Source organism: Cenococcum geophilum (assembly GCF_001692895.1).
Source record: "Cenococcum geophilum 1.58 unplaced genomic scaffold K441scaffold_5, whole genome shotgun sequence".
Taxonomy (NCBI): Eukaryota; Fungi; Ascomycota; class Dothideomycetes; order Gloniales; family Gloniaceae; genus Cenococcum; species Cenococcum geophilum.
In genome coordinates this window covers 2,830,343-2,855,561 of record NW_027137563.1, presented here as the reverse complement: position 1 = coordinate 2,855,561, position 25,219 = coordinate 2,830,343, and the positions used below count along the sequence as shown (strand labels likewise).

The 25,219-nt window shown below is 42.8% G+C and overlaps 4 protein-coding genes across 4 annotated transcripts; 2 read left to right on the top strand and 2 right to left on the bottom strand.

The window, feature by feature from the left end:
* Positions 1–10,379: 10,379 nt before the first annotated feature.
* On the bottom strand, positions 10,380–11,745 carry K441DRAFT_541341 (mitochondrial carrier; the record flags this gene model as incomplete). The annotated part of the gene is made up of 8 exons (XM_067642641.1): positions 10,380–10,403; positions 10,463–10,507; positions 10,558–10,664; positions 10,730–10,765; positions 10,819–11,024; positions 11,077–11,450; positions 11,556–11,596; positions 11,652–11,745. 8 exons carry the CDS (start codon positions 11,743–11,745, stop codon positions 10,380–10,382), a joined length of 927 nt encoding a protein of 308 aa, XP_067508577.1.
* A 965-nt stretch (positions 11,746–12,710) lies between these two features.
* Positions 12,711–15,353, bottom strand: K441DRAFT_257244 (F-box/WD repeat-containing protein pof1). Its single transcript, XM_067640807.1, has 5 exons — positions 14,577–15,353; positions 13,856–14,520; positions 13,427–13,789; positions 13,023–13,371; positions 12,711–12,945 (listed from the first exon to the last, which is right to left on the bottom strand). The coding sequence occupies exons 1-5, from the start codon at positions 15,081–15,083 to the stop codon at positions 12,784–12,786; spliced, it is 2,046 nt and encodes a 681-aa protein (XP_067508576.1). The 5' UTR covers positions 15,084–15,353; the 3' UTR covers positions 12,711–12,783.
* Positions 15,354–19,477: 4,124 nt separating this feature from the next.
* K441DRAFT_693250 (homoserine acetyltransferase) lies at positions 19,478–21,427 on the top strand (the record flags this gene model as incomplete). The annotated part of the gene is made up of 3 exons (XM_067652634.1): positions 19,478–20,345; positions 20,402–21,355; positions 21,420–21,427. 2 exons carry the CDS (start codon positions 19,478–19,480, stop codon positions 21,142–21,144), a joined length of 1,611 nt encoding a protein of 536 aa, XP_067508575.1. The 3' UTR covers positions 21,145–21,355; positions 21,420–21,427.
* On the top strand, positions 21,229–21,738 carry K441DRAFT_257209 (uncharacterized protein). Its single transcript, XM_067640806.1, has one exon. The coding sequence runs from the start codon at positions 21,313–21,315 to the stop codon at positions 21,595–21,597; it is 285 nt and encodes a 94-aa protein (XP_067508574.1). The 5' UTR covers positions 21,229–21,312; the 3' UTR covers positions 21,598–21,738.
* Positions 21,739–25,219: the final 3,481 nt, after the last annotated feature.

Below are 25,219 nucleotides of genomic sequence, written 5' to 3'. Positions count from 1 at the left end.
CGGAAGTATAAAAACCTCTTTTAGAAATAAGTTAAGTTTTTTAATAAATATTTCTATAAACGTAGTCCTAAAAAGGAGCCTATTTAGGTCTTCCAAATATCTTTATAAAAGTAGGACTATAAATATATTAAAGAAGTATCTAACGGAAAGAACCTTAAGTAGATATTTATTGACCCGAGGTACGAGTGGTCTATTATATTCGGGTCCTGGAATTCAAACTCTCGCCAAGCCGGCTTCTGATTGGTTAGATGAAAAAGCACGCGCGGTAAGTTGTGGCAGAATCCACATAACGAACATCAAAATATTATAAACATCAAAATATCCTAGTATTGCGCCTTCCTTTTTATTAACACCTCTATTAATACTACTATATACATTATAAATATAGCAGATCCTACTATAATTCAGTACAGCAAGTACCATATTCACAAGCCCCGCCTTAGCTTTATTAAAGACAGCCCTTTAAAGAAGCTTTTAAAGCTATANCAGTTATNTCGGTTAAAGGCGCGTNTTCCCTATATANTACTTNTACNTCTNCTTACTTTTCTANNNCTCNAAATATANTTTAAATAAGCGGAGAGCTCTTATAGAGTTAGGTTCTACTACTAAGACTTGTCCTATAAAGCGCTAGCGAACTGCTCTACCTAAAAACGATACTAAGAACGCCTTCCTACCTCGCGGCCAGAATAGCTAAGATACCCCTAAGATAGCTTAACAGCGGAAGACAATTAGGGCAATATAATAGAAGTACCGCATTCTTAATCAGCGGGGTAAAGCTCACTCGCCTACCCCTCCGCTATATACTATAGATAAAGCTCCATACAGCAAAGGCACTCTAAATAGCCTAAATACGTCCTTGCCGGAACTAGCTCCTATACCTACTCTACCGCTAATACCTACCCTTCCGCCAATACCTACCCTTCCGCCAATACCTACCCTTCCGCCAATACCTACCCTACCGCTAATACTACCTTTCTTGCGGCAAGCTCTAACTACGGCCACACTACTACCCGTTTCGGCTATCAATTAAAAGCGAATTAAGAAGTTTAGGAGTATACTATAGGCTAAATGTATAGAGACATATAGTCGTTATAAGAAGCGGTAGTTCTAAATAGGCCTAGCTATAGAGGGTGATAATATAGGTGTATATAAAGCCTGTATTAAGGACGCTAATAGTCTTAAAAATCCAACCCTTTTACCCTTATTTAGTGAAAGCAACGGGCTTAATCTGGGGCCTGTTCCTAGCTTCCTACCTATACTTACCGTAGTAGAGGAGCTTCTAATTACGCGCGTATACGTTTATCTACAAGTCATACGTGTACGCGGCCAGTAATATCGCTATACTAGCTATGTCTGCTGCTTTGGCCAAAACATACTAAAGACTTAGAGGTAGCTACTACGGCTACCTACTAAACTTGATATACTAGTTGTGAGGCCTACAGCAGTAGAGGGTAATAAATACCTAAGTTGGCGGTTTACCAAGCGGTATACTATAAGGCGCTCTACTATAGTATAGTGGCTTTACTTTCTAAAGGTTAATTATCCTAATTATTATAACGTTAAAATATATAGCACCCAGCTTATAAGCTTACCTAAAAATAGCTCTATATTAGACTAGCTACCTTATATTAATAAGTTAAAGTCTAATTCTAGTGGCCTAATAGCTTACCTTACTACTCCTATATAACATCCTTATGCTATTAATCCTCTACCTACTAAGCTTGGCAGTAATATACTAGATAGCGAATTTAATAATAATATATTAGATACTTTAGTTCCTAATCTAGTACCTAACCTTAATAAATTAGAGCTTTTAGGTTGCGAGGTTTAATACTAATAAGACCTATAAGTAGGCCTAGAGGTTCCTACTATGCAATAGACACCTCTCTCTAAGCAATCAGCTAGTTTTATTATATATAGCGCCTTTCCTACTCTATTTCCTTATAGTAAAGCCGATTTTAATATACTATAAAGCTATATAGTTACCCTAGCTGCGTACGCTAAGTATATACTTAAGTATTAGGACGGTCGGTTTAGCCGCTACCCCTTATTTCGCTACTACGTGTTTAATCGGATTATAAGAGAGCAAGCCCTTAGCGCTACCCACTTCCTTTACGGCCGATTAAATAAAAATAGTCTATCTTTAGATAAGCTTAGTAATCTTATAAATAGTAATAGGGGTAGCTAGTTACTAAATAAGATTGTATGGTATATATGAAACCTTAAGGGCACTAGACCTTACTAGAGGTAGAAGAGAAATAAGCTTATAGCTTATGCTGAGAATATTAAGAGCGGGTCTCTATTTTTTACACTTAGCGCTACTAATCTATATTGGTATGATTTACACTCTTATATACCTCTATTTAACAAATATAAGGCTACTAATAAGGCTTAGCGCTACCGGATTGCTTCTTAAAATCTTAACAATAATCCGTATATTGCTGCTTACTAGCTATATCGCCGCTTTAATCTATTTAGGAAGTATATACTTATAGGCCTATTTAATGGTATAGACTTTTAGTCCTAGTATAAGTGGTAGGTATAAGGTAGCGGCTATATATATAGCTTTTTATGGAGTTTAATAGCCCTAAAGCTAGATCCGTTAGCTAGTAAATTAAGGGCGGCTTTTACTAAGTACTAGACTACTTTTATATTTATAGTTAATCCTAATTAATCTAGGCCTCCTAATCTCTAATATCCTTCTACTCTTAGCTATAAAGAACAGCTTAATACTAGTAAGCTTCTTACTACCTACCTTAATTAATTTCAACGGCACTATAATTGCACTAAATCTTACTGCTTAAGATTAAAGAAAGGCTCCACTAGAGCAAAGAAGTGCCGCTTCTATTTTCCACGCTCTCTCCGCAATAAGGCCGCTATATTAAAGGATTAAAATCTATATCACTAGACGTTCTGTCCATAGCGTAATAATAAGCTTCTTAATAGTTACAATATAGCTATAATATTAGCGTAGATGGCGAATATTAATATATTACCCGCTATAAGTATATTAATAATAGTTAACTATATAGGCAAATATTGCAGTAAGGAAGAGAAGAAGTTAACTTCCTACTAGGAGTTACTCTAATTAGTATAGCCGCACGCCAATAGCCTTTATGCCTTTAGTTCGGTCGTGGCTAGGTTTATAAATAAGCTTATTACTAAATGCAATTAGTTAGTATAGGAGGTATACTATCTACTTCTTAATATTCCCCTTTGCGAAGGCTTTAGGAATATAGTAACTTTAAACTACTACTAGGAGGACAATTAAAGCGCTACGTATAAGCTTAATAATGGGCAACTAAGAGAGTGCGGACTATCTAACTATAAGAAATATAAGCGCCGCCTAAATAGGGTAGAGGACGTTACTTTCCTCGATTTTCTACTCTATTTTAATTACTCTACTTATAAGCGTCGGCTAAGAGTAAGGCCTTAAGTTATATCGTACTTTTTATAATATAATAGTAATTGTTTCTATTTATAGTATCCTAAGTTCTATTATATAAAGCTTATTCTTTATTACCCATAGAGGGAGTATAAGGAAGTGGCTACTTATACTAATAGATTCGGGGCCCCTAATTATATAGCTTCCTATTAGGCTTATATTAACTCTTATTAGTACCTACCTAACTACTTCTATAATTAGAAACTAGAGGAAGGTTGTAAAACTACTAATAATATTAATGAGTTTAAGGACGATTTCGTAGACGACTTAGAGCTATACTAGTCCTTTAAGGCCCTATATACCCGCGTTTAAAATACTAATAGAGTTAAAATTAAGGATCCTAATAGGCTTAGTAATAGGGAGCTTAATTATAACTACAACTAGAGTATATATTAGGGTACGTACCCGCAGCTTAATAAGAGGACTTATTAGTAGGAAGTATGGCTATAGCCTCTACCGTAGAGCCGCCTATCCTAAATAGTAACTTCATCCTCCTTATAACTAGGTTAGCGTTATATCTATAATGTTATAGTTAATTACTATAGGCAGATCTAAATAGGCCTTAGCCCCCCCCCCTACTGCGGATTAATATTAATAGAGAGGCAGGAACCGGTAAATTATATCTTATTACTATTCTCTCTACCACGCTCTATAATATAGTAAGGGCTAATAGTAAGCCATCGCCATTAGCTCGAGCGGCCCCTACTAGGGTAGCTACCTTTAATATTAACGGCAGAACTATATACAATCTATTAAGGTTACTAGTAAACCATCTATTTAATAAATTGCCTGCTACTAGTCTTACGCCTCTATAATAAGCTTTTAAGGATATTTACTATCTTATCCTTAATAAGAAATCTATAATCGGGTAAGTATATCTGGCCTAGATTAATTACCGCCTCCGTTAGATCTACCCTGCGCGTAATAATAACTACTTTAGAGGCTTAAATATCTTGCTAGTAGGCGATTTTTATCAGCTTCCCCCTATAGGTTAGGCGGCGTTATATAGCAATTTACCCGCTAGGCAGTTAGAGCTCGCTAGCTATAGAAATGGAGCCTATAAGGTAATTAACTAAATAGCTATTCTAGATTAAGTTATATGGCAGGGCGGTAATAACGCTAAGAGCTTTGCATTTAGGACCGCCCTTATAGAGCTACGTAGTAATTCTATAAGTAATTCGACCTAGAAGCTTCTTTTAACTAAGTATAAGTAGGACCTATCCATTAATAAGATTGCGGGCTTTAATAATATAATTCGGCTATATAGTATACGCGCTACTATAGGTAAATATAACACTATTTAGCTTCGCGACCTTTTACAGCTAGTAGTAGCTATTAAGTCAGTTAACACTGGTGTAGGTACGCAGAAAGTTACTCCTAATTAGTGCGATACTATAGAGAATCTAGCCCTATATATTAGCGCGAAAGTAATACTAATATAAAATATCTAGGTTAAACTAGGCTTAGTAAACGGTACTACTAGTATAATTAAAGATATCGTATAAAAGGGACACGTGGATATTAAAAAGGATCAGCCTTAGTCACTACTAATTATAGTAGATAGGTATAACGGACCTACCCTATTCACTTAGCAGGATAGTAAGAAAGTTATCCCTATATTTTCCGTGCTTTATAAGTAAGAGGGTATAAGAGGCTCTTACTTACGGCGTTAATTTCCAATTACTCTAGCTTTTGCTCTTACTATATATAAAAGCTAGGGCCTAATACTTAACCGGGTGGTTCTAGATATTAAGGAAAAGAATAAGACAGCTAGGCTAACCTATATAGCAATCTTATAAGTTAAGAAGCTTTTAGGGCTTATATTTAAATATAGGTTTAATATAAAATAATTTTAGTTATCTATAAGTAAGACTAAAGAGGTATAATAAGAAGATTTTATATAGAGGTAGTAGCAACTACTTATAAACGAATTTTCCTAAATAGGAAATTATGTACTAGCTTAAAGGTAAGCGGAGAATATAGTATTTATCTTAGTTTCCTAATTTTTAAATAGCTTAACTATAAAATCTAATTTTCTAAATTTTAACCCCCCTATTTATCCTACCTTCTTACCGCTTCTAGAGCTATTAGATATACATATAATGGTATATAAAGAGAATTAGCAGTATTACTGGATCAATATTGCTGCTATCTATAGCGTTAATTAATTTTTAGAATTTTTCAATTTTTTTTTAAAGGGCGGAAATGTCGCTTATATAAGGAGTTACGTGACCTCTAAGAATATATGCTACTTGGGACCGTATATTAGCAGCCACGACTTCTCTATACTATAGTTAAGATTTTATATATACCGCACCTGGAGCTGCTTAAAATAACTATTACCTATAAGTCTACCGATTTATAAATTAAAAATTAGACGTAGTTAGAGCTATTAGTAGGGGTTATTAATTGCGCTCCCTATAATAAAATCTAACTAATAAACGAACTAATGAATTAAATTAAAAGTTCGGAACGTCTAAATAAGGTTCTGCTAAGACGCTAGCTAGACCCTAACCTAGACCCTTCCTAACCTATTAAATTCTAAAAATAATAACCTTTACTAAATTAAAAATTAACCTTATCCTTAATAAGCCATCTAATTAGATTTAATGGTTCTTATTATCTAAGACATAGCCAAAACTAACGAGGTATGGCAGTATATTAACCCATCTAAGAAGAAAGACGATCTTCTAAAGCTAGAACTACTAAGTCGGCCTATACTAAGGGACATACTACCTATAGCTATATTAATAGTAAAGCTAGACCCAAATTAGCTTACTACCTATAACTAGCTCTACGCTAAATATAAGGATAATCTACGCGTATACTAGAAGCAAAAACAGGCTATAAACGATATTAATAACTACATCATTTACACTATATTAGTAGCCTACCTTTTACTTATTAATAGCCTTAGTAGTTAGTTATATTAAATATTTAAGGCGTCTCTACTACTATAGTAGCCACTATAGTGATAGAGACACCCCGTATTTTAGTAAGTAATTAAGCCCATCTTATACGAGAATCTTATGCTTATTAGTACTTACCAAATTACGTACTTATAGGGCCTCCTCCCGTCTATAAATACTCCCTTCTCTATACCTTTCTTTCCTCTTTTCTTCTTCCTTATAAGAGCTAGAGGTGCTCCAATACTCCTCCCTAGTCCCCACTAAGAGATTTATTGGTTAACGTAGTGATATAGACAGCATCTAACGAGGAGATAGGTAAGAGAGGAGATAGGAAGGACGGAGGGGCGTCCGGTAGGTATTAGCTAAGTAATATTAACGTCTATATTATAGCTGCCTAATCTCCCGTTTATAGGCCTCCTCCCATTTATAAATACTTCCTCCTCTATACCTTTCTCTCTTTTTTTCTTCTTCCTTATAAGAGCTAGAGGTGCTCTAATACTCCTCTTTAGTCCCCACTAAGGGATCTATTAGTTAACGTGGTGATATAAACAGTATCTAACAAGGAGACGGGTAAGAGAGGAGATAGAAAGGACAGAGGGGCGTCTAGTAGGTGTTAGCTGAGCAACGTTAATATCTATATTATAGCTGCCTAATCTCTAGTTCGCAGGCCTCCTCCCGTCTATAAATACTCCCTCCTCTATATCTTCCTCTCTTCTTCTTTCTTCTTCCTTATAAGAGGTGCTCTAATATCCCTCTCTAGTCCCCACTAAGGGATCTATTGGTTAACGTGGTGATATAGACAGCATCTAATAAGGAGATAGGTAAAAGAGGAGATAGAAAGGACGGAGGGGCGTCTAGTAGGTGTTAGTTAAGCAATATTAATATCTATATTATAGCTGCCTAATCTCCCGTTTGCAGGCCTCCTCCTATTTATAAATACTCCCTCTTTTATACCTTCCTCTCTTCTTCTTTTTTCTTCCTTATAAGAGCTAGAGGCGCTCTAATACTCCTCCCTAGTCTCTACTAAGGGATTTATTAGTTAATATAGTGATATAGATAGTATTAGATAAGGAGATAGGTAAGAAAGAAGATAAAAAGGACGGAGGAACCTCTAGTAGGTATTAGTTAAGCAACATTAATGGCGGTTTTTATTACCCAAAAATTATATTATATAACGATATTTGGGAACGTAAATACGTACCCCCGTCCTATACTTATACCACTACTAAATATTTTAAATTTTATACTTGGAGCTACTTATAATAGGTATTCCTAAAAGATCTACCGGTTTAAAGCTCTATAATTAAATATTGTTAACGTTTTATATAGGGGTTATTAATTAAGCTCCCGGGATATAATTTTTAAAGTTTAATACTATACTAATATTACAACCTTCTTGCAGTAGCTAAGCCACCCCTAATCTCCTCCCCCTCCTCCCCCTTTCTATTACTCAGCGCTAAGCTATTACGTTATCGCCGAGCTATTGCGTTATTATACGTCCGAACTGGGTAGGCAATAACGTAGTTAATAGTTATTAGGCATTAAAAATATTTAGTATATAAAGCTTTAAATTAGAATTACAATTTACTATATTATATCCTATATAGAGGGCTCTGTATTAAAGCTCTATAGTCCAAATATATGCTATATTCGTAACCAATATAATCTTTAAACCTAGCTTAAGTAGGGTACCTTAGTTACTGTAATAGATCCTTACCTAGCGGTAACCAAGGCGCCTTAATCTTACTACTACTTCTAAATTAAGCAAAAGCTCTATATAGGGGGGTCCCAGGGGGTCTCCCCCTGGAAAACCTCATCTCTATATATATTAATTAAAGTCTATATAATAAAGCTCTAAGTTAAAGCTTTGGGTTATAAACTCGGGTCAAAATTTGCGTTGGGGGACCAACGTTCCGCATGTTACCACTTTTTAATATAATAGTCGTTCGGGACTAATTACGATAGAAAGTGACCCCTTAATGTAGAAAAACGGCTACAGCAGCCAAAGTTACGTCCAGGCCTTAGAAGAAGGCCTTATACCGATCTATAAGTCTCTAAATATCTACTAAATAGGTAACGCTCTAATCTATACGTCAAATCTCGTAAAGGAGCAGTTAGAAACATACGGAGTTTTATACGGCATAATGCTAGGTAAACGGTCGAGGGTAGGCAGGCCGAGCAAGAGTTATAGGAGAGTCGATATAGGAGGATGATATAGCAAAGAGTATGGGCAATAGCCTCGTACAGAGACGAACCGATAAAGAGAGGAAGAGGCTGCAAGCCTGAGGTGTGTTACGGCACTGGCAGAACTTGGCAGAACTTGGCAGAACTACGCACCGGCAAGTTGCCACAGATTGCCGCATATTGCGATCACGTGACGCGAAGATCTTATAAAACATCGAACGGCGCTGCTCTTCTTCTCCTTTCCTTTCCCTAGCTTTAGATTCTCGTTTATAGACAATCCAATCGTACAGGCTTGCGCGACCCTTTTGCCGTGCTTATGTCTCGATTGACTGAGTCGCTAACAAGGTGCTTACGAAGGCGCACTTTTTTGAAAACCGTCCACCCGCTAAGCGAGAGTTTTGAAATTGTTTCCTTCTGTTTAAAAAATTATAACAAAACTCCCTAAAACTTTAGAATCGCGAAACTGTACCAAAAGATACTTTGACTTCTTCTCTGTCGCATAAAGCTTGATTTAAAGTATTCGGACTTAGTAGTGCTACGGTACGCCATTTTTAGAACCTAGAGATTTTGATGTTCGGATTTCAAAAAAGTGCGCCTTTGTATAAGGAAGTGCCAAGCCTAGCCTTCGGCTAGGCTGCCCCTAAGTAGCACTCGGGCGATGCCCAGTAAGGGATAAAATATCCCTTATACGTTTGGACTCTAAATTCCCTCTATACTTACCTGACCTTAATCTAATTAAGGACCTTTAGGTGGCACTAAAAAGGAAGATTCTTAAGCTTTATCTAGAGCTTAAATAGATAGGATAAAGTAAGAAGGTTTAGAGCGGTTAATTAAGTGTAAGGACGCGTGGCTAGCTGTCGACCTGAATCAGGTCGTCCTACCACCCTGACTCGGTTACCTACCCTTTGACTCAGTCATCTACCCCTTGACTCGACCACCTACCCCCTGTTTCTGCTGCTATCCCCCTCCTTATTGCCTACACCTTCCTCATGTATATATATAAAGGCCCTAGCCACATTCAATAGACAGAGTCCTCATTCTTCGATATTCCGATCGACACTAGCTTTCGATTAAAGCCTTATGCGGCGCTTAATCGAAAGTATAGGCAAAAGGCTAAAGGCAATAAGAAAAGCATATGGCTGGCAGACAAAATATTAACTGCAATTAAATTACCTGCATACTAGCTGCATTTGATTGCTACGGCATTATGCATGTGTTCAAAGTCGTGTCGATTTTAGTGAGAATTCGTGTGTGCACAGACGAATGTCTTATAGCACTGTACCTCAACGTTTGGTTGTCAAGCTCTGTGTGCTCGAAAGGCTCATGGAAGACGCAGGAAGCGGAAAGTCTTCTCCACAAGGCATAGCTTTTGCGGGGTGCGGTCACGATCAGCGGAGTGCAGGGTTCAGTTGATGGTCTTGAAGTGCCGGGCTTGAGTGACGGGAGCGTGCCGGCCATGCTGAGAGATCGCTAGGGTAAACTTCGCATGTCACGCATGTCAAGGCTAACCCGCTAACCAAATTTTCCCTGGCAAGGAGGAGAAATTCATGTTGTGATCAGGACAATCCTTATTTCCTAGCTTCAGCCGGGTATTACATTGGCCATCTTGGAAACATACCTTAATCCGCCCCAGGAATCCATCGGAAACGCCTCGTGATGCTGCAAATCATACTTGGAAACCCCAAACCTCCACTGCACGAACTGCCGAGCCTGCCAGCCCAACGAACCTTCTAGTCTATTAGATGTCAAATACCATCTTGGAGGGAGCACAGCACCAACTCTTTGTAACATACTGGCGTCCCACTTTGCTTAATCTGGGCTTCGCTTCGAGCTGTAGTCTTTCAGTGTCCTCCAGTAGTTGGTAACTAAGGGGCATCATATCAGCGCGGCACTTCTCACGGAACAATTGCGGATGAAAGCTTACTCCCAGATAAACCTTGAAAGAATCATAAATAAACCATTGGAATGCCTGTGAGAAGGGTGAGTCACAGTTCTGCGCACTGCATTGTCTCCTCTTACAGTTAAAGTTCCAATCATGACAATCCTCACTGGGAGGCCGTTCCACAAACCCCTGAATCCGATGTTGCTATATATCCTCGCCATGGCCTGTCCAGCACCTTCCCCCGCTATGAAAACACGGCAGTTAGTACGGCAAGTCTCATCACCTCTAGAAGATTGCTTGTCGACTCACGTTTTCGGTCACTGTTTAGTTTCGAGACCATCACGTCTGGGATCAAGTCAGCGTATGCTATCAAAGCCCCTGAAGGGTGGTTCTCATACCAGCAGGATGGGACACAACTGCAGCTCCAATGCCAGCGATGTAACCACCAAGGAACGCAACCCCAGTCTGCTGCAGCGCGTTGTAATGTTCTTTCGGCTTCCCTAGAGTCTTGTAAATCTGCGACACAGCACTTTCAAAAGTCGCAAATTTGACCATCGTATACGGTACTTGTCGTCCCCATAGTGGGTACAGGCCCTTATACAAGCTAATTCTGGTCAGCCGCACGTCACACAGGTCTGAATATCTTCTGGACTTACCCTGCATAACCCTCCTGCACGACGATTTTATTCCACCCTTCTCTTAGAGTGGTTGCATACGGTGGTAGGGTCGTCTGCATGCGCACTTTGATCGCCTCGAATGGGCAGAGGGCAATATCCGCTAGGAACTCTGCACTGGCGCTTGCGGCTAGATACACAATGGTTCTGTTCGCGTTCGGAGCCAATTTATCTCCATACAAGTATTTGAAGACTTCGTAAAACCCATATTTCCCAGCGCCTTGAAAGGAGTAGGCAACGAAGGTAGGAGTCCAACCGAAGAATATGCCACGGATGCCTTCAGATGAATAGATTGTGCGCCAGGCTTGCAAGTTGGAGGAGTATGATTTAGGGTCCACTTGACGGCGGCATTTTACCTGGTAGTATGTGTTAGGAACACGTCCTCCTCACGTGTCAATCATAAAGTTCTAGATTTGCTTGCTCCAGAATGAATTGAGAGTAGTTGCAGGAGATAGCCTTACGAGGTCGAGGGGCGTGACGGCTGTATGTGTTGGCCCGCAAGCTGCATTGGTGTGTAAACAGATGCAATTCAGCAGGTCATTCAGAGATGTGCTCACCCACGATACCACCAAGCGTGCATGCGGCAAAATAGGTGCCTGAAAACATTTCAATCTTGCGTTGAGGCCTCATTGCTTCTATTTTCGAAGACATTGTTTGCGCGTCGAGTGCCTGTCGATCGTGAAGCTTGGATTGCCGGATGTGAGGGGAGTGGAGGAGTCAGAAGCGAGGGTCCAGTTGCGGGAACGGGGGAGTATATAACCAAAGCAATGGACAGGGGAGACAGCGAGGAAATTGACGGCCGAGGGAATTGCGACAATGGTTGCTTACTGAGGGAGAGTCGCGATTTTGTTGCAGCTCGCTCGCCTTGGAATCCGCGTCTTCCGTTATCTCCAGTGCTGGTGACGTATTGGGAGCCCATAAATTCTGCCAAGATGGCTTACATGCTGGCAGTGGCTAGCAAGGTTCTCGCACAAACCCACCCGTTCCCGTGAGCCAGTGCTTACCCAAAAGGCTTGACTTATGGGGCCAGCCAACCGCTCAGCGCACGCCAAAGCATACGACTCTTCGCCCATCCGGGCACGCATGTGGAATCAACTACACCAGTCAAATCTTCAATGCTATTTCCTATTGGTAAATGTTCTTCAAAATGTATTCTCCAAAAATTGTCCCCAACATGAAAGTCCTAATCGCAGCCAACAAGGCAAAATCAGCCGGGTTAAAAATAGCCAAGCTACACGCCTCGTAGCCGCCCAGTGGATGCAGAAAACGCCCACAAATGCTTGAGTGTCGTCCCGAATATTTCCCATACGCAGTTCCCAATCGCAAAAACAATTCCTATCAAAGGATTCCTACTCTTAGAACCCAACTGTGCAATGCCGAGAGATTATGCCAAACCTCTCCAAAAGCCAATGAGCCCTATGCTGTTATTTCGCTGGAGGACCAAAAGTCTACCTCATGCACCCATAGCCGCGAAATCAAAGGGCAGAGGCTCGTGGCTTTGTGCAATCGAAGCCTGTTTGCAAATATCGACAAAGGAAAATAATTCTGCATGAGGTCTCCGTAATCGACATCCTGACTAAGGAAAAGGAGCAGTCGCTGCGCGAGTTCAACTCGCATTCTAATAAAGTGCTGTATGGATGAGAGACGATTGCGCATTGTAATAGTCTCGCGGAGAGTAAAACCGGCTGCTCAGCAGTTCTCTGCGGCATCTGTCATGTTGATATCCGTTGATGCGGATTCGGAAGCGCTTCGCGCATTGTAATCGTCTGTCGAGTGATCCAGCATGCTTACAGGGCTACTTGAACGGTAGCCATCCATGTATTCATCTTCAGGAGGCGAAAACGACCAGACCTATATAGTCCATTAGTCATATGCAAAGTAAATTTGGCGCTGTCATATCTTTGCACTGCAAACCTGCGCATACTCACCTCCATGATGGTCTTGCCCCCACGACTAGCCATGATGACTGCCTTCTCCTCTTCGAATACCACCCTCCAGACTGCTTCTGCTGGGGAACTGAGTTCCCTTACCAACGTCCCTTTCTTCAAGTCCCAGACCTTGACACGCCCATCGCTGCCGCCGCTGACAATCCGCGTGTTATCAAACTGCAGGCTGGTAACGCTGTTGTCATGAGCTGCCAACCGATGGATAGGTTGGTAGTCTGTCAATGACCAAACTCGCACCGAGCCGTCGGAGCCTCCGGTGACAAGGATATCTTCTCTCATCTGGAGTTGTCCAACCAAAGATGTATGGCCTTGCAGCACGGCCAAGCATTTCCTAAAACATTGCATGTCGGCAATTGTTACACGTCATGGATTTCACACTAACATACCCGTCTGTAGGATCCCAAATTCGCACACTGGTGTCAAGACTCCCCGTAGCGATCTTTTTCCCGTCGAAAGCAATGGCGTAAATCTGGCTGAAATGGCCTGTGAGACTCCGTAGACACCTACCCTCGGAGATACTCCAAATTCTAGCTGTGGTATCGTAGCTCCCAGATACAATCAAATCACCGTATATCTCAAGGCAGCGTACACTAGCTTGATGTCCAACGAGGACATGCTTGCAAATACCCTTCTTGAGATCCCAAATTCGTAGAGTCGTGTCTCTCGAGCCGGAAATGGCCGTGTTAGCATCAGACATCTTGAGACACCTCACAGTAGAGGTGTGGCCGCGGAGAGTGTGTACGGGGAGACTGCATAGAAGGATACCCTGTTAGTGCACGCATATTGCTACTGGGAAATGACACCAAGGAACATACCCTGTGAGAAGATTCCAAACCCGGACATCCCTATCGCAACCACCACTCACTAGGAGATCGCCCCACGGAACCATGGCCCATACTCCCATGACGTGCCCCTGGAGTGTCTTCTGGTGATAGCCGTCGACATCAAAAACATGGATTTTCGCATTATCCAAGGCTACGACAATATGCTTGGGTGTTAAGTGCAGGCTAGTCACGACACCTTGATCAGGAGTAATTTGACGTGAGTCGCATTTGCCTCCTGATCGCCAGGCTGTCTCCACCATATACCGCTGCTTGAAATGTGACTTGTATGTCATGGCCTTCGGTCTACGATGTTGTCTCTTTTTACCAGCTCTGTCTAGACTTTGAGTTCTCAGATACTCCGTTACGCGCGCACCGTTGCTCTGGCCTGTGTGGTCCCCAGTAGACTTGCTAAGTTCCATGGTGTGTGAAGGCTCCCCGGTTGTGCCTCGCGCCCAGGACGGATTGAAGGAGTCATCATCGTCGTCTGGCATGTCCCTATCGTAAGGCTCGTCCTCATCATCTTTTGACAGTTTGCGGTACGAATGTTTTTCGCAAAGTGATTTCCAGGCCATGTCATCACTGACTAGTTCGCGCCACCGCTTTGAGACTTGCGAGGAACGAACGAGAGTCGTAGGCTCGTCAAAGAACTTCAGGATCTATATATAGTAATGTCAGAAACTGCCTGTTACCATCGAGCGTGTTGAATACGTACACGTAAGCAGAGCTCCGTTGGAAGTGTCATGAAGGGGTCCTTCTTCAACCTTGGGCTGACAAATTCGGCCACGAAGCTGAGCTGGTGGCTATTGCACATGTTCAGGAGCTCGCCTAACAGCCGCTGCTGCTCTGCTTCATTCATGTCGCTGAACAAGGCCCGAATATCTCTGACTTGCGAATCTTCATGTTCCGCTGCTGTGCTCCAGTCCGGCGCTCTCTGTGTGGGTGTCGGGCTTGGAGCCGGCGTCGGCGGTGATGCAGGCGCGGACGGTAGAAGATTATGTGGTATGCTGGAAGAAGGGAGTGGACTGGGAGTATGGATCGGTCGTGGTGCTGAGCGCGACATCATGCCTCGCTTTCGTGTGCGCGAAGTCGGTGAAGAAAACATGGTTGGCGTTCCGGTTAGTGTAGAAGGGGAGACAACCATGGCCCCGTCAATATCGAGGTGGAGATCCGGGCTAGTACGCCCACTGTCGTCGAGTCTGGAGTAGTTTTCGTCCATCATGGAAGATTGCTGATCCAATTTGAGGTATGCGCTGAGTGGGGGCCCGAACGCAGCGCTCGCTGCTCTGGACCGTCAACGCCTCTATGTATTGTGAGCGGCAGGAACAGCGCTGTGCTGGGGCATTCGAGCCGGCCAGACGGTCCTGAAAGAGTGTGCAAGATAGATGTTTTCGGGTATGTTGAGGAGGTGAGCTAGTGTTTCGAAGTGTGAAGAGTGAACTGCGAGACCTTCTGGAGTCGCGGCCAGCCAGCCGCGCTTTGGTTACGAGCTGAAGGCGCTTGTGTTCGCAGAAACACTGGCTCGAGGAAGGAGGGGGGGAGTAGGAATTTGAACTATATGTTGGTGGTGTTGATGTTGGTGTGAACGACAGACAAGTCAGGGTATGGTATGGTCGGCGGTTCTGGCAGAAGTTGTAAGGCCAACTTCAATAAACGCCCAGCAAGCGGATGACCAAGGGAACGCCTCATCTGCACCAGCACACGACCGCATTATTCCCCTGCATTGTACTGATGCGGTCTGAATCTTGCACAAAGTTTGAGGCTACTTATTAATAGGTAACTCTTGGTTCCTGGGCTGAAGGACGGCGATTCTGTGGGAGCTTCGATTCTGTATTGCGATGTCAAACCCTTCGCCTCCCTTTTCAGCCCGCCACCCGCGCTTTTCCGCATTTGCGAATCTACGTGCGCCCAAGGTTTCTTTCAACTCTGTAAAAGAAGCGTAGTGCTCAGTTGTTCTCTGCAGTGAAGCGTCATTACGAATCCTGCAGAGTGATGGGTGGCTAATAAGGGGCTGTTCGGTTGCAACCTCCATATTCAATATTTGTAACCGATATGAAGCTCAAATCTGAATATGAGGTGGTCGTTCGGTAGATCTGAGTCTGAAGCTCCTCCATATCGGTAAGCGCGTCAAATTTGCAGGCTATACTGTATATAGTAGTTGAAATGAGGTTCTTGGCACCATTTTAATATGTAGCGTCGAGTTCCTGTTCTATTCCGTATTAATCTGGAGCTCTCGTTTACGCGCCAAAGTGACGACTTCTCGTGATGTGGCGGCTCCACACGCCCCGATCGCGATACTGCTATTGCATTTGCAAGCCTTATATAATGTTATTATCTTAGCCTTCGTGATCGCGATAAGCTTGTTTCCGGGGGGCGCTCATACGGGAGGTGGGCGAAGGCGTAGAAAATGTCGATCGCAGAGAGGGCGTTGGCCGAGGAGGAGTTTCTATTACTACGCCAAGTAGGGAGTCGCAATAGAGGCCTGGTGGCAGAGAGGGGCTCACTCGAATCGCTCACCGACGTCAGTCACGCATTGTGCGAAGTCAAATCTGGGGCCTCATCTGGAGCCTTACCGAACAATCGATTCAATTACAGATTCAAATGAGCCACGGTAGTAGCCGCCACTAATTACAAAATGGGCGACAGATTGAACAGATTGTGATATGGAGGCGATTTGCCCCTAAATTTACTATATATGATCGTGCGTGATCGACGGGCAAGCGTGTCGTGTCCTTGCATTTACCATCAAAAATTGGTTACTCTATTCTAAAAGTTGCTTTCTCCTGGCCAGTTCTTTTAGAATTTGCAGGGTTTTAGTCGCTATAGTACTTGGGATCCTCATCAAATGCGATAAGCAGAGGGCATGCTTGCGAAACTTTGTAAAATCAAGGCTTTAGAGCAGTCTAGCCAAGCTTTACCATCAGCTCTTCTGTGTACTGAGGAGAGTCTTCGCGCCACGAGAAATCTTGGCCGAGCCGACAACGACGTATAGCAGAAGCTGAAATAAGCTTTGGTCATATAAGTTCTTGATCGAACGGGTAATTTCCAACGCAATCCCCGTAAACAAAGGAAAGCGTAACGCATGCGCTCGTTCCAAAACCGTGAAATCATATACCCTGGACGACATGACCAATTTCCCAGCTTACGTGTTCGCTGAAATCATTTATATTGTTGGTATATAAATACAAAGAATTCTGCACAGAATATGAATTTGTCACTCTAGTATCGCATGATACCAACTATAGCATCTCCCCTTAGCATGTCCATACTACAGGGCCAGGAACAGTATAAATGTTGAAGCTATTATAGATATAAATAGTGTATCCAGGATATGTATCTTTGAATGCTCCTAGAATGCTCACGCCGGACGGGCTTGATGAGTAGGCTTAACCTGAGCGCAAGAGATAAAACTAAGGGATGCCGGCAGGCCATGGGTTGTGAATAGCCGATTGCTCTATCCGGAGGAGGTAATCACCTGCAGCTAAACATGAGGGAACGATGACACTGTAGCTCTCTATTTGAAGATCAGCTCAAGTCAGTTCACAGCAGAGTCAGTTCTTACTCTCTAGATCCCAGGTGCCACCCCTACGCAACAGTTAGAATGTTTGTAGAGCTTGGATGCGTTGCACTTCCGGAAAGGTTGGCCCAATGTCTTTGATCTTGAACCACGGCGTACTGCCATTAGCAATAGTTGTGTCGGCAACTTTTGTCGTGTAGCTGTTCGACCGTAATCGGCGTAGTCTGACTGCTGGAAACGCTTTATAGAGATTCTCACAAAGAAACTGGCCCTTGGTGGTACACTGCGGCTACGGGGGGTCGGTCCCCGCTAATCGTCCTTGGTTCCGGTTTAGGGGAATCCGTCGTCGGCTGTGGGGGTTACGGGTGGCCCTGCGGCGGTGGGTGCTGTCATAGTCCCGTTGCTGGTTCACCATCAGAATTACATCTGAGATCATTGGAAGTAAGGTCTGGAGGCCAAGTTAGACTCGAACAACTTTTATCAAAATATCTTCATGGTGAGAATGTGGCTGGGCGTCGGTAGGCTTCTTAGAACTTCATGTGTTCGCTACAAGGAGTTATCAGATGTCCAATTACCGACAACTGACATGTAGCCTAGCGACCAGATGGAAAGCGACGAGACCGGTGTGGGTAGAGGTGGCGTCGGAAGTTTTCCATATTATCGGTAATAAGAAACATGTCTCAGGAGAGGAGCAGCCGACATGGGGGGATTAGATCCGCCGAAAAGCACCGTTTATATTACCAGGATTGACAAGCTTAATTGCGCCACCCCACCACATCGGGGAACATGTGGGGTTTAGCATTGATCGGCATCGAGTTTATAGGGCGCTGTATGGAGAAGGTAAGACGTGACTTGTTTGAAAAGTTGAACGACACCATCAGATAAATTAATACTCTCGGCATCCGGCCCGCACCATAGCCAAGCCGGCGGCACTGGTTCTCTTGACTTCTTTTGGTTATATTGAACATGGAGAAGTGGAAATCGATTGGTAAAAAAAAGGTCTCTGCAGCTTTCTGTGGTAAACACTCATGCCATGAAATTTTAATATCCCTTCGGCTGGTAGATTTGGTCCTAGGTTATCGATAAGAGCCAGCCAATAGAATCAATAGGATCAAGGCTCCGTGACCATACGCATATTTTTGATTCTGGTGTTCGCGCACGGTCGTAGAACCTTACCAGCCGAAGGGATAAGCATCCAGGGCAGTAGAAATAAGGTTATGAGCAATGCGTTAGCATGTCAAGCAGAAAGGAGAAGAATACAAATTCGGTATGATGATTATCGCAAGCCGCAGGTGATTACAAGTTTGAATATTTTGAGATTTATCATCGTTGTGTCTAGAGCAAATGGTGTAAGCCCAAGAAACAGAAGTGTCTTATCCCTTCCGCTGGTGTATTTCGTCCTACCGTTATCGATAAGAGCTGGCCAATAGGATCAATATGATTAAGGCTTCGTGATCATACGCGTACTTTTGATTCTGGTGTTCGCGCACGGTCCACTTCAACTGCGGGTGTCGATCACGCTAATCAAAATGCGTAGATTTGTACCCAAAACAAGGTAAAATGGCCGTGCTTATTACTCTAAAAGGTATAAATTCTGCCGCTTGATTACCAAGATCAACACGCGCTTTCAACCGGATGTGCCAGATGGTGTAGGACGTCACTAGCGGAAGGGATATCCAGAGAAGATAGTTCTTCGTAAATGCCGGCAGTCTTGGCAGTTTTACTGCCATGCATAGTGGTATGTTGCGTGTAGTCTAGGAATTACATGGCAATTTTTCTTTCGTCTTTAAGATACGTGTAGAGTTGTTCATGGTGTTGAAGTTGGGCCAAGGGGAGGAGGGCAAAGACCCGGCGGAAAATTGCTTTCAATGTTCCGAAGCAACGCAATTCTTATCTAAGAAGATTTCGTTGGGCGCAGCTCGTCCGTGCACGCCAACGAAGGATTTGGTTTATGGGATAACGCAATTCAATCTAACGCTGAATGGCTGGATCAGTGCCATTTGGCTGACCAGACACCGAAATGGCGTCAACCATGAGAGTATTACCCCAACTTCTATCTCCAGAGGATGCGGTAGTATTTCTCCTACTGTCCAAGAGTCATGAACCTCCCCCGTAGCGTGGTAGCTGCTGCGCGGCCAGCATTTCGTCCTCCTACCCAACCCATACGCAACATTGTGCATCGACTCACTCCGTCCTCTTCCTCGGCCCGATGGCAATCAACTCAAGCTTCGAGGAATTTACATCAACGAGCGCCTCTCAAAGCCCAAAGTGCAACCGCAACCGCCACGGAATCACAAGCATACGAATCTACGAACCCTGCACTCTCATTTCCCTGTCTTGACGCTGTAGAATCTAGGTCCGCTTCATTATCCCGCCGCTCCCTCTCAGGCCCCGAACCTTCGTATACCACTGGAAATCACCAGAGTTTCTACTCGCGTCAGCCTTTACTTTTAGATTGGGGTGGTGTACTCCCGGAATTTAACGTAGCATACGAGACCTGGGGCACCTTGAACAAAGAGAAGAGCAATGCAATACTTCTGCACACTGGACTGTCGGCATCCAGCCATGCGCACAGCACAGAAGCGAATCCCAAGCCAGGGTGGTGGGAGAAATTTATTGGCTCCGGGAAGCCTTTAGACACGGACAAATACTTCGTCATCTGTACGAACGTCATAGGAGGCTGCTATGGCTCGACTGGACCCTCGTCTATCGACCCCGCAAACGGGGAACGGTACGCTACTCGGTTTCCCATTCTAACTATGGAGGACATGGTCCGGGCCCAGTTTAGGCTACTCGATGCGCTGGGGATTGAGAAGCTTTATGCCAGCGTTGGATCTAGTATGGGTGGCATGCAGAGTCTCGCTGCCGGTGTCCTTTTCTCCGAGCGAGTAGGGCGTATAGTTAGCATAAGCGGCTGCGCACGTAGCCATCCGTACAGTATCGCTATGAGACATACGCAACGGCAAGGTAGGTCCTCTGCCCATCCATGAGCAGGACTTTTGCTAACGCTTCCGTGCTTGTAGTGCTCATGATGGACCCTAACTGGTCTCGAGGGTTCTACTATGACGGGGTACCACCTCATGGAGGCATGAAACTTGCACGTGAAATTGCTACTGTTACATACCGAAGTGGTCCGGAATGGGAGCAACGTTTTGGACGTCGGCGTGCTGACCCTTCACGTCCTCCCGCGCTTTGTCCAGACTTCCTCATCGAAACATACCTTGATCATGCAGGCGAAAAGTGGTGCCTGGAATATGATCCTAACAGCTTACTCTACGTTTCAAAAGCCATGGACCTCTTTGATCTTGGCCAGGAGCATCGGAATCGAATAAACAAACTCAGAGCAAAGAACGAAGGGAAACTGCAAGCATTCGTGGCAGGTCAGAATATCAATGCTAATGCAAATGGCGACTTATGCAACCTTACACTTCCCGACAACCCATATGAGGAGCAAGACCAGTCTGCCGACGCTACAGCAAATCCTGAGAACGAGCTCATTGCTGCAATTGATCCCCACGAACCACCACCAGATCTAGTGGCTGGTTTGAAGCCGCTCGTGGTCACTCCAACGTTAGTCCTAGGAGTCGCCAGCGACATCCTATTTCCAGCGTGGCAGCAGCGAGAGATTGCCACGACAATAAGGCGCACGGGGAACAGAAATGTCACTCACATCGAGCTTGGCGAAGAGAAAAGTTTGTTTGGACATGATACCTTCCTCCTGGACTTAGAAAACGTGGGAGGAAGCGTCAAAGACTTCCTAGGCTGAGGATTACGGTACCGTAAAATATATGGTCTAGCGTTCGTGCATCGCGTTGGCATCCAGGCAGGGCAAGTAAGATAATGGCGGGCGGCTCGCTTTTGTACTTAAAAAGGCCAGATAAGCGGGCCCGGCGGCCGTTGAAGTACTATCCAATCTTGAATCTTATATAGAGTAATGAACACCACTACCCCAGATCCATGCCGCTCGACCTTAATTCCTACTTCGATTGTTAGCCATAAATGTAGCTGGTTTGATGCAAGTCAATTTTATCTATTCATTACCACATATTATCACGAGCTTGCAGCTCCAATCACCCTCAGTTCAACCCACCAACACCGTGTTGGCAAGAAAGACGTGGTTATTGTTAGCTCCTCAAAGCTCGCCGCAGATAACGTGGCGCCAGTCAAAATCCCGAGAAGAACTCCGAAAAGCGTTCGAGTTCATTTGAATACGCAGTGAACTGCTGTTGCCCTGTTTCTGGACGCCGTCTTTAGGGTCACGTTCGTTTCTAACTTGTTAGCAGTCTTCCAAGGAACCATTGATAATACATTTGAATCTGCCAAAATAGAAAAATGTTGCTTTCCTACCTCACATTTGTGCGCGTGATGTATGTTCGGGGAATTCCGTATCAGCACCACTACGTCTCGCTTGTGCTCCTGATGCAGATGAAGATTGAGTTGGCAATTTCTGTTTAAATCGGGCACTACAACAGTCACGGAGGCACTGCCAAATCTGTAGTGTCGGTGAGAATATATCGGAAACAGGCTGGAGTGGCAAGCATAGGTTCCACAAAGTTGCGCATGCTCATCAGCAGTGATAGGCTCAGGCAGAGGACGTGAAGATTCATTTCACTGCGGCATTTCAACGAGATCCGCCCGGCTGCCGCGCTTTTCTATTCCAAACAACATGAGGACTAGTATAAGCTTTGAGTATTTGTGATCTTTCAAGCTAGCAGGGTAATAGCCTACCATACCGTCTAACCAGGTCTCTACATGACAAGCCCAATTACACATTCCCAGGGGTCCCAGTGATGAATGAACGAATATTTCGGGCGAATATTCGTTCATAAGGAGCACTAGGACTTTTTATTACTAGTATATTTATTAATATAGATATTTTTATATATAAATATATAAAAAGCCTAATAAAAATATCCTAAAGATATCTTTAAAGAGTAGTAGTAAAATAATACTTTCTAATCTTAGCAATATTTATAAGCGATAAGAGATATCAGTGGGAGCCCTGCTGACGTTCCCTCTCAGTGTTATAGTGCATCGCAAGACAGTATATAAAAGTTGTTGTCTTTGTTATATAGGAGGTATTTCTCAATACTAGGTAGAGAATAGTAAGCTAGTATAAATATTTTTCTTCGTATAAAGCTTCGTTAGGCTATATATCTAATATACTAGGGGTGTAAATACATAGTATAAGTCGGAATATTATATATGTATACTATATAATATACTATATAATATACCGTGTAGTATAAGCTTATATAATATATAATATATTATAATTCTTAACGTCCTCCTAATTATTAACCTTATTATTACTAAATTTATATATATCTAACTATTAAACGGACAATTAGGAATAAGAACTCTATCTATTAAAGAGGGCTCTAGAAGCTCTTTATATATATTAAATAGGTAGCTATAGGGGCAGCTGTAGGTATAGGGGAGGAAGCTATAAAGGAGGAAGGGGAGATATAGGACAAGGAGGCCCTAAACGCCTTATTTAACAAAATAGTCTAATACTTAGTTATAAAAGGCTACGTCTCCGCTATTACTAAGCTTTACGCGTAGTAGTTAAAAGGTAAGACCTTATAGCCGCTATAGGGGGTAAAGCTCTTAATAGTACTAGATAGCGTCCGCCGTAATAAGGACTAGATTTAACGCGTTAACTTTATTAATTAAGGCCTATTTATAATTACTAGCGGCTATAACGTTAAAGGGCTTAAAAAGGCGATTACTTAGTACTAGGAGACGAGCTCTAAGATACTAGGTTTAGTTAAGTTTTACCTTTAAACTACAGCCGAGCATTTATTAGGTTTATATATACCCTACTATTAGGTAAAACCTGAGTAGATAGTTATATAGCCGCAAGGTACGGGCGACCCTAGGGCAACCCAGGGGTGACTCGCCCGTGAGGCACGTGCGCTGCACGTGCCTAGGGAAAACCCTTCCTACCTCGCACACAGACTCCTCCTTTCCCCTTAAGGATTCGTCTCTGTCTATACAATATACCTATTGTTCTATTATTAGACTCCCTATCTATATCCTTACCTTACCTTTAAATCCTTACTAATCCCCTTGGGAGGATAGCCGGTTTAATTTTTCTATAATGCCTTTAAAAAGAAAACCGACGCCTATACCTAATGGTAATATGCTGGCGATGCGACCGTAGAATGCCTTAGGATCTAGTGTAGACGAAACCGCTAGAAGTATACTAGTAGAATCTAAGCCACCTCCGGAATCTTAAAATAATTAGATATTTACGAACGCTAAAGACTAGTTTAACTTATATACCTGGGCTTAAGAAGAGCTTAGTAAGGTTACTAGTGTCCTACTAAATACTACTAACCTAAAGGAGCTAGATAAGCTAGCTAAGAAAATAGCTAACTTATAGAGTATTATTAATTTAATAAAGCCCTCCTGTTAACTCTCTAGTAAGGAGTATAAGTTATATAGCGAACGCATACACCGAGCAAATTGTTAGCAACTCAGTCAATCGAGGCATAAGCACAGCAAGAGGGACGCGCAAGCCTGTACGATTGGTAGTCTATAAACGAGGATCTAAAGCTAGAGAAAGGAAAGGAGAAGAGTAGCAGCGCCGCTCGAAGTTATGTACAATCCTCTGGTCACGTGACGGCAATTTGCGGCAATCTGACGGCAGTTTGCCAGTGCCGTAACACAAATCTTAACGCCTTGGTTAAGAAGTTACTACCCAATATTAGCGGTATAACTTAATAGTATTTTAACTAGTGGATTGCCGCAGTTAAGAACCGATTTAAGGTTAATAACGCTAACTATAACTGTAAATAACGCACGCGCTAGGCTATTAAAGGTCTTATAAAAGAAAAGACAATCGCTTAACTAGTATATTAACGGCTAGGCACTAAGGATAAAAGTCCTTTACTATAAGATAAGTTTAAGACTATGGTTTAAGACTAGATTAGGAACCCTATAGTTAGGCGCTTTAATAATACTACTGCGTACTATATAGCTATTATAAAGGAGAACTAGAGGTTTAACGTCTTCCTAGCCTATATATATAGCCTAAAGGACCGCTTCTTATATACCCCTTTTGTTAATCCTAAGCAATAGGTAGACTTTTAGTTCTTGTGCCTTTTAGCCTACCTATAAGTAGAGCTCTTCCGCCAAAACTTTATTAAACGGGTAAGAACCGTTAAAGACCTCTTTGCCGAAATCTGCTGTATAGAGCAACTGCTTAACACTATAAAGCTTGTAGAAGACCGCGTAGGGGGTAACGGTAGATCCTCGCGCTTAAAGCGCGGTCGTAGTATAGGCTTTATAGACTTAGGTTTAGGGAATAGAACCTAAAAAGGGCGACGCTTTTTTAAGTAAACTCCTAGGGAGACTACCTAAAAGCTAGATGGCTTAGGGGACCCCCTAGACGCTAGTGCTACGCAGGCGAGTTAAAGGACCGTAGGTGGCCACTATAAGGAATACTAGAAGTAGGCTAATAAAGAGAAGTTAGCTCGGCCTTTGGAAAACCTAAAGCCCTAGTAGCGTATCTCTTTTAACTGTAACTAGGGCCTAATATAGAGAGAGAGAAGAAATGTATTATAATATATATTGTAATAGATACGCCCTAGGGTAAAGTCCGCCTACGTGCTTTATATAATAATAGGTGCTAAATTAACCTTATTAATTAAGATGTTGTCTATAGGTTTAACCTACCTATACGCTACGCGCTATATTTACGTAAACCTATTATATGTTTCCTTAATAGCAACCAGATAACAATCTAGGATACTTATAATTTAACAGTTACTACTAGCGACTCTTAGGGTACCTCTCGTACTATTAGCCCGTAGACCTTTTAGGGCGGCTTATTT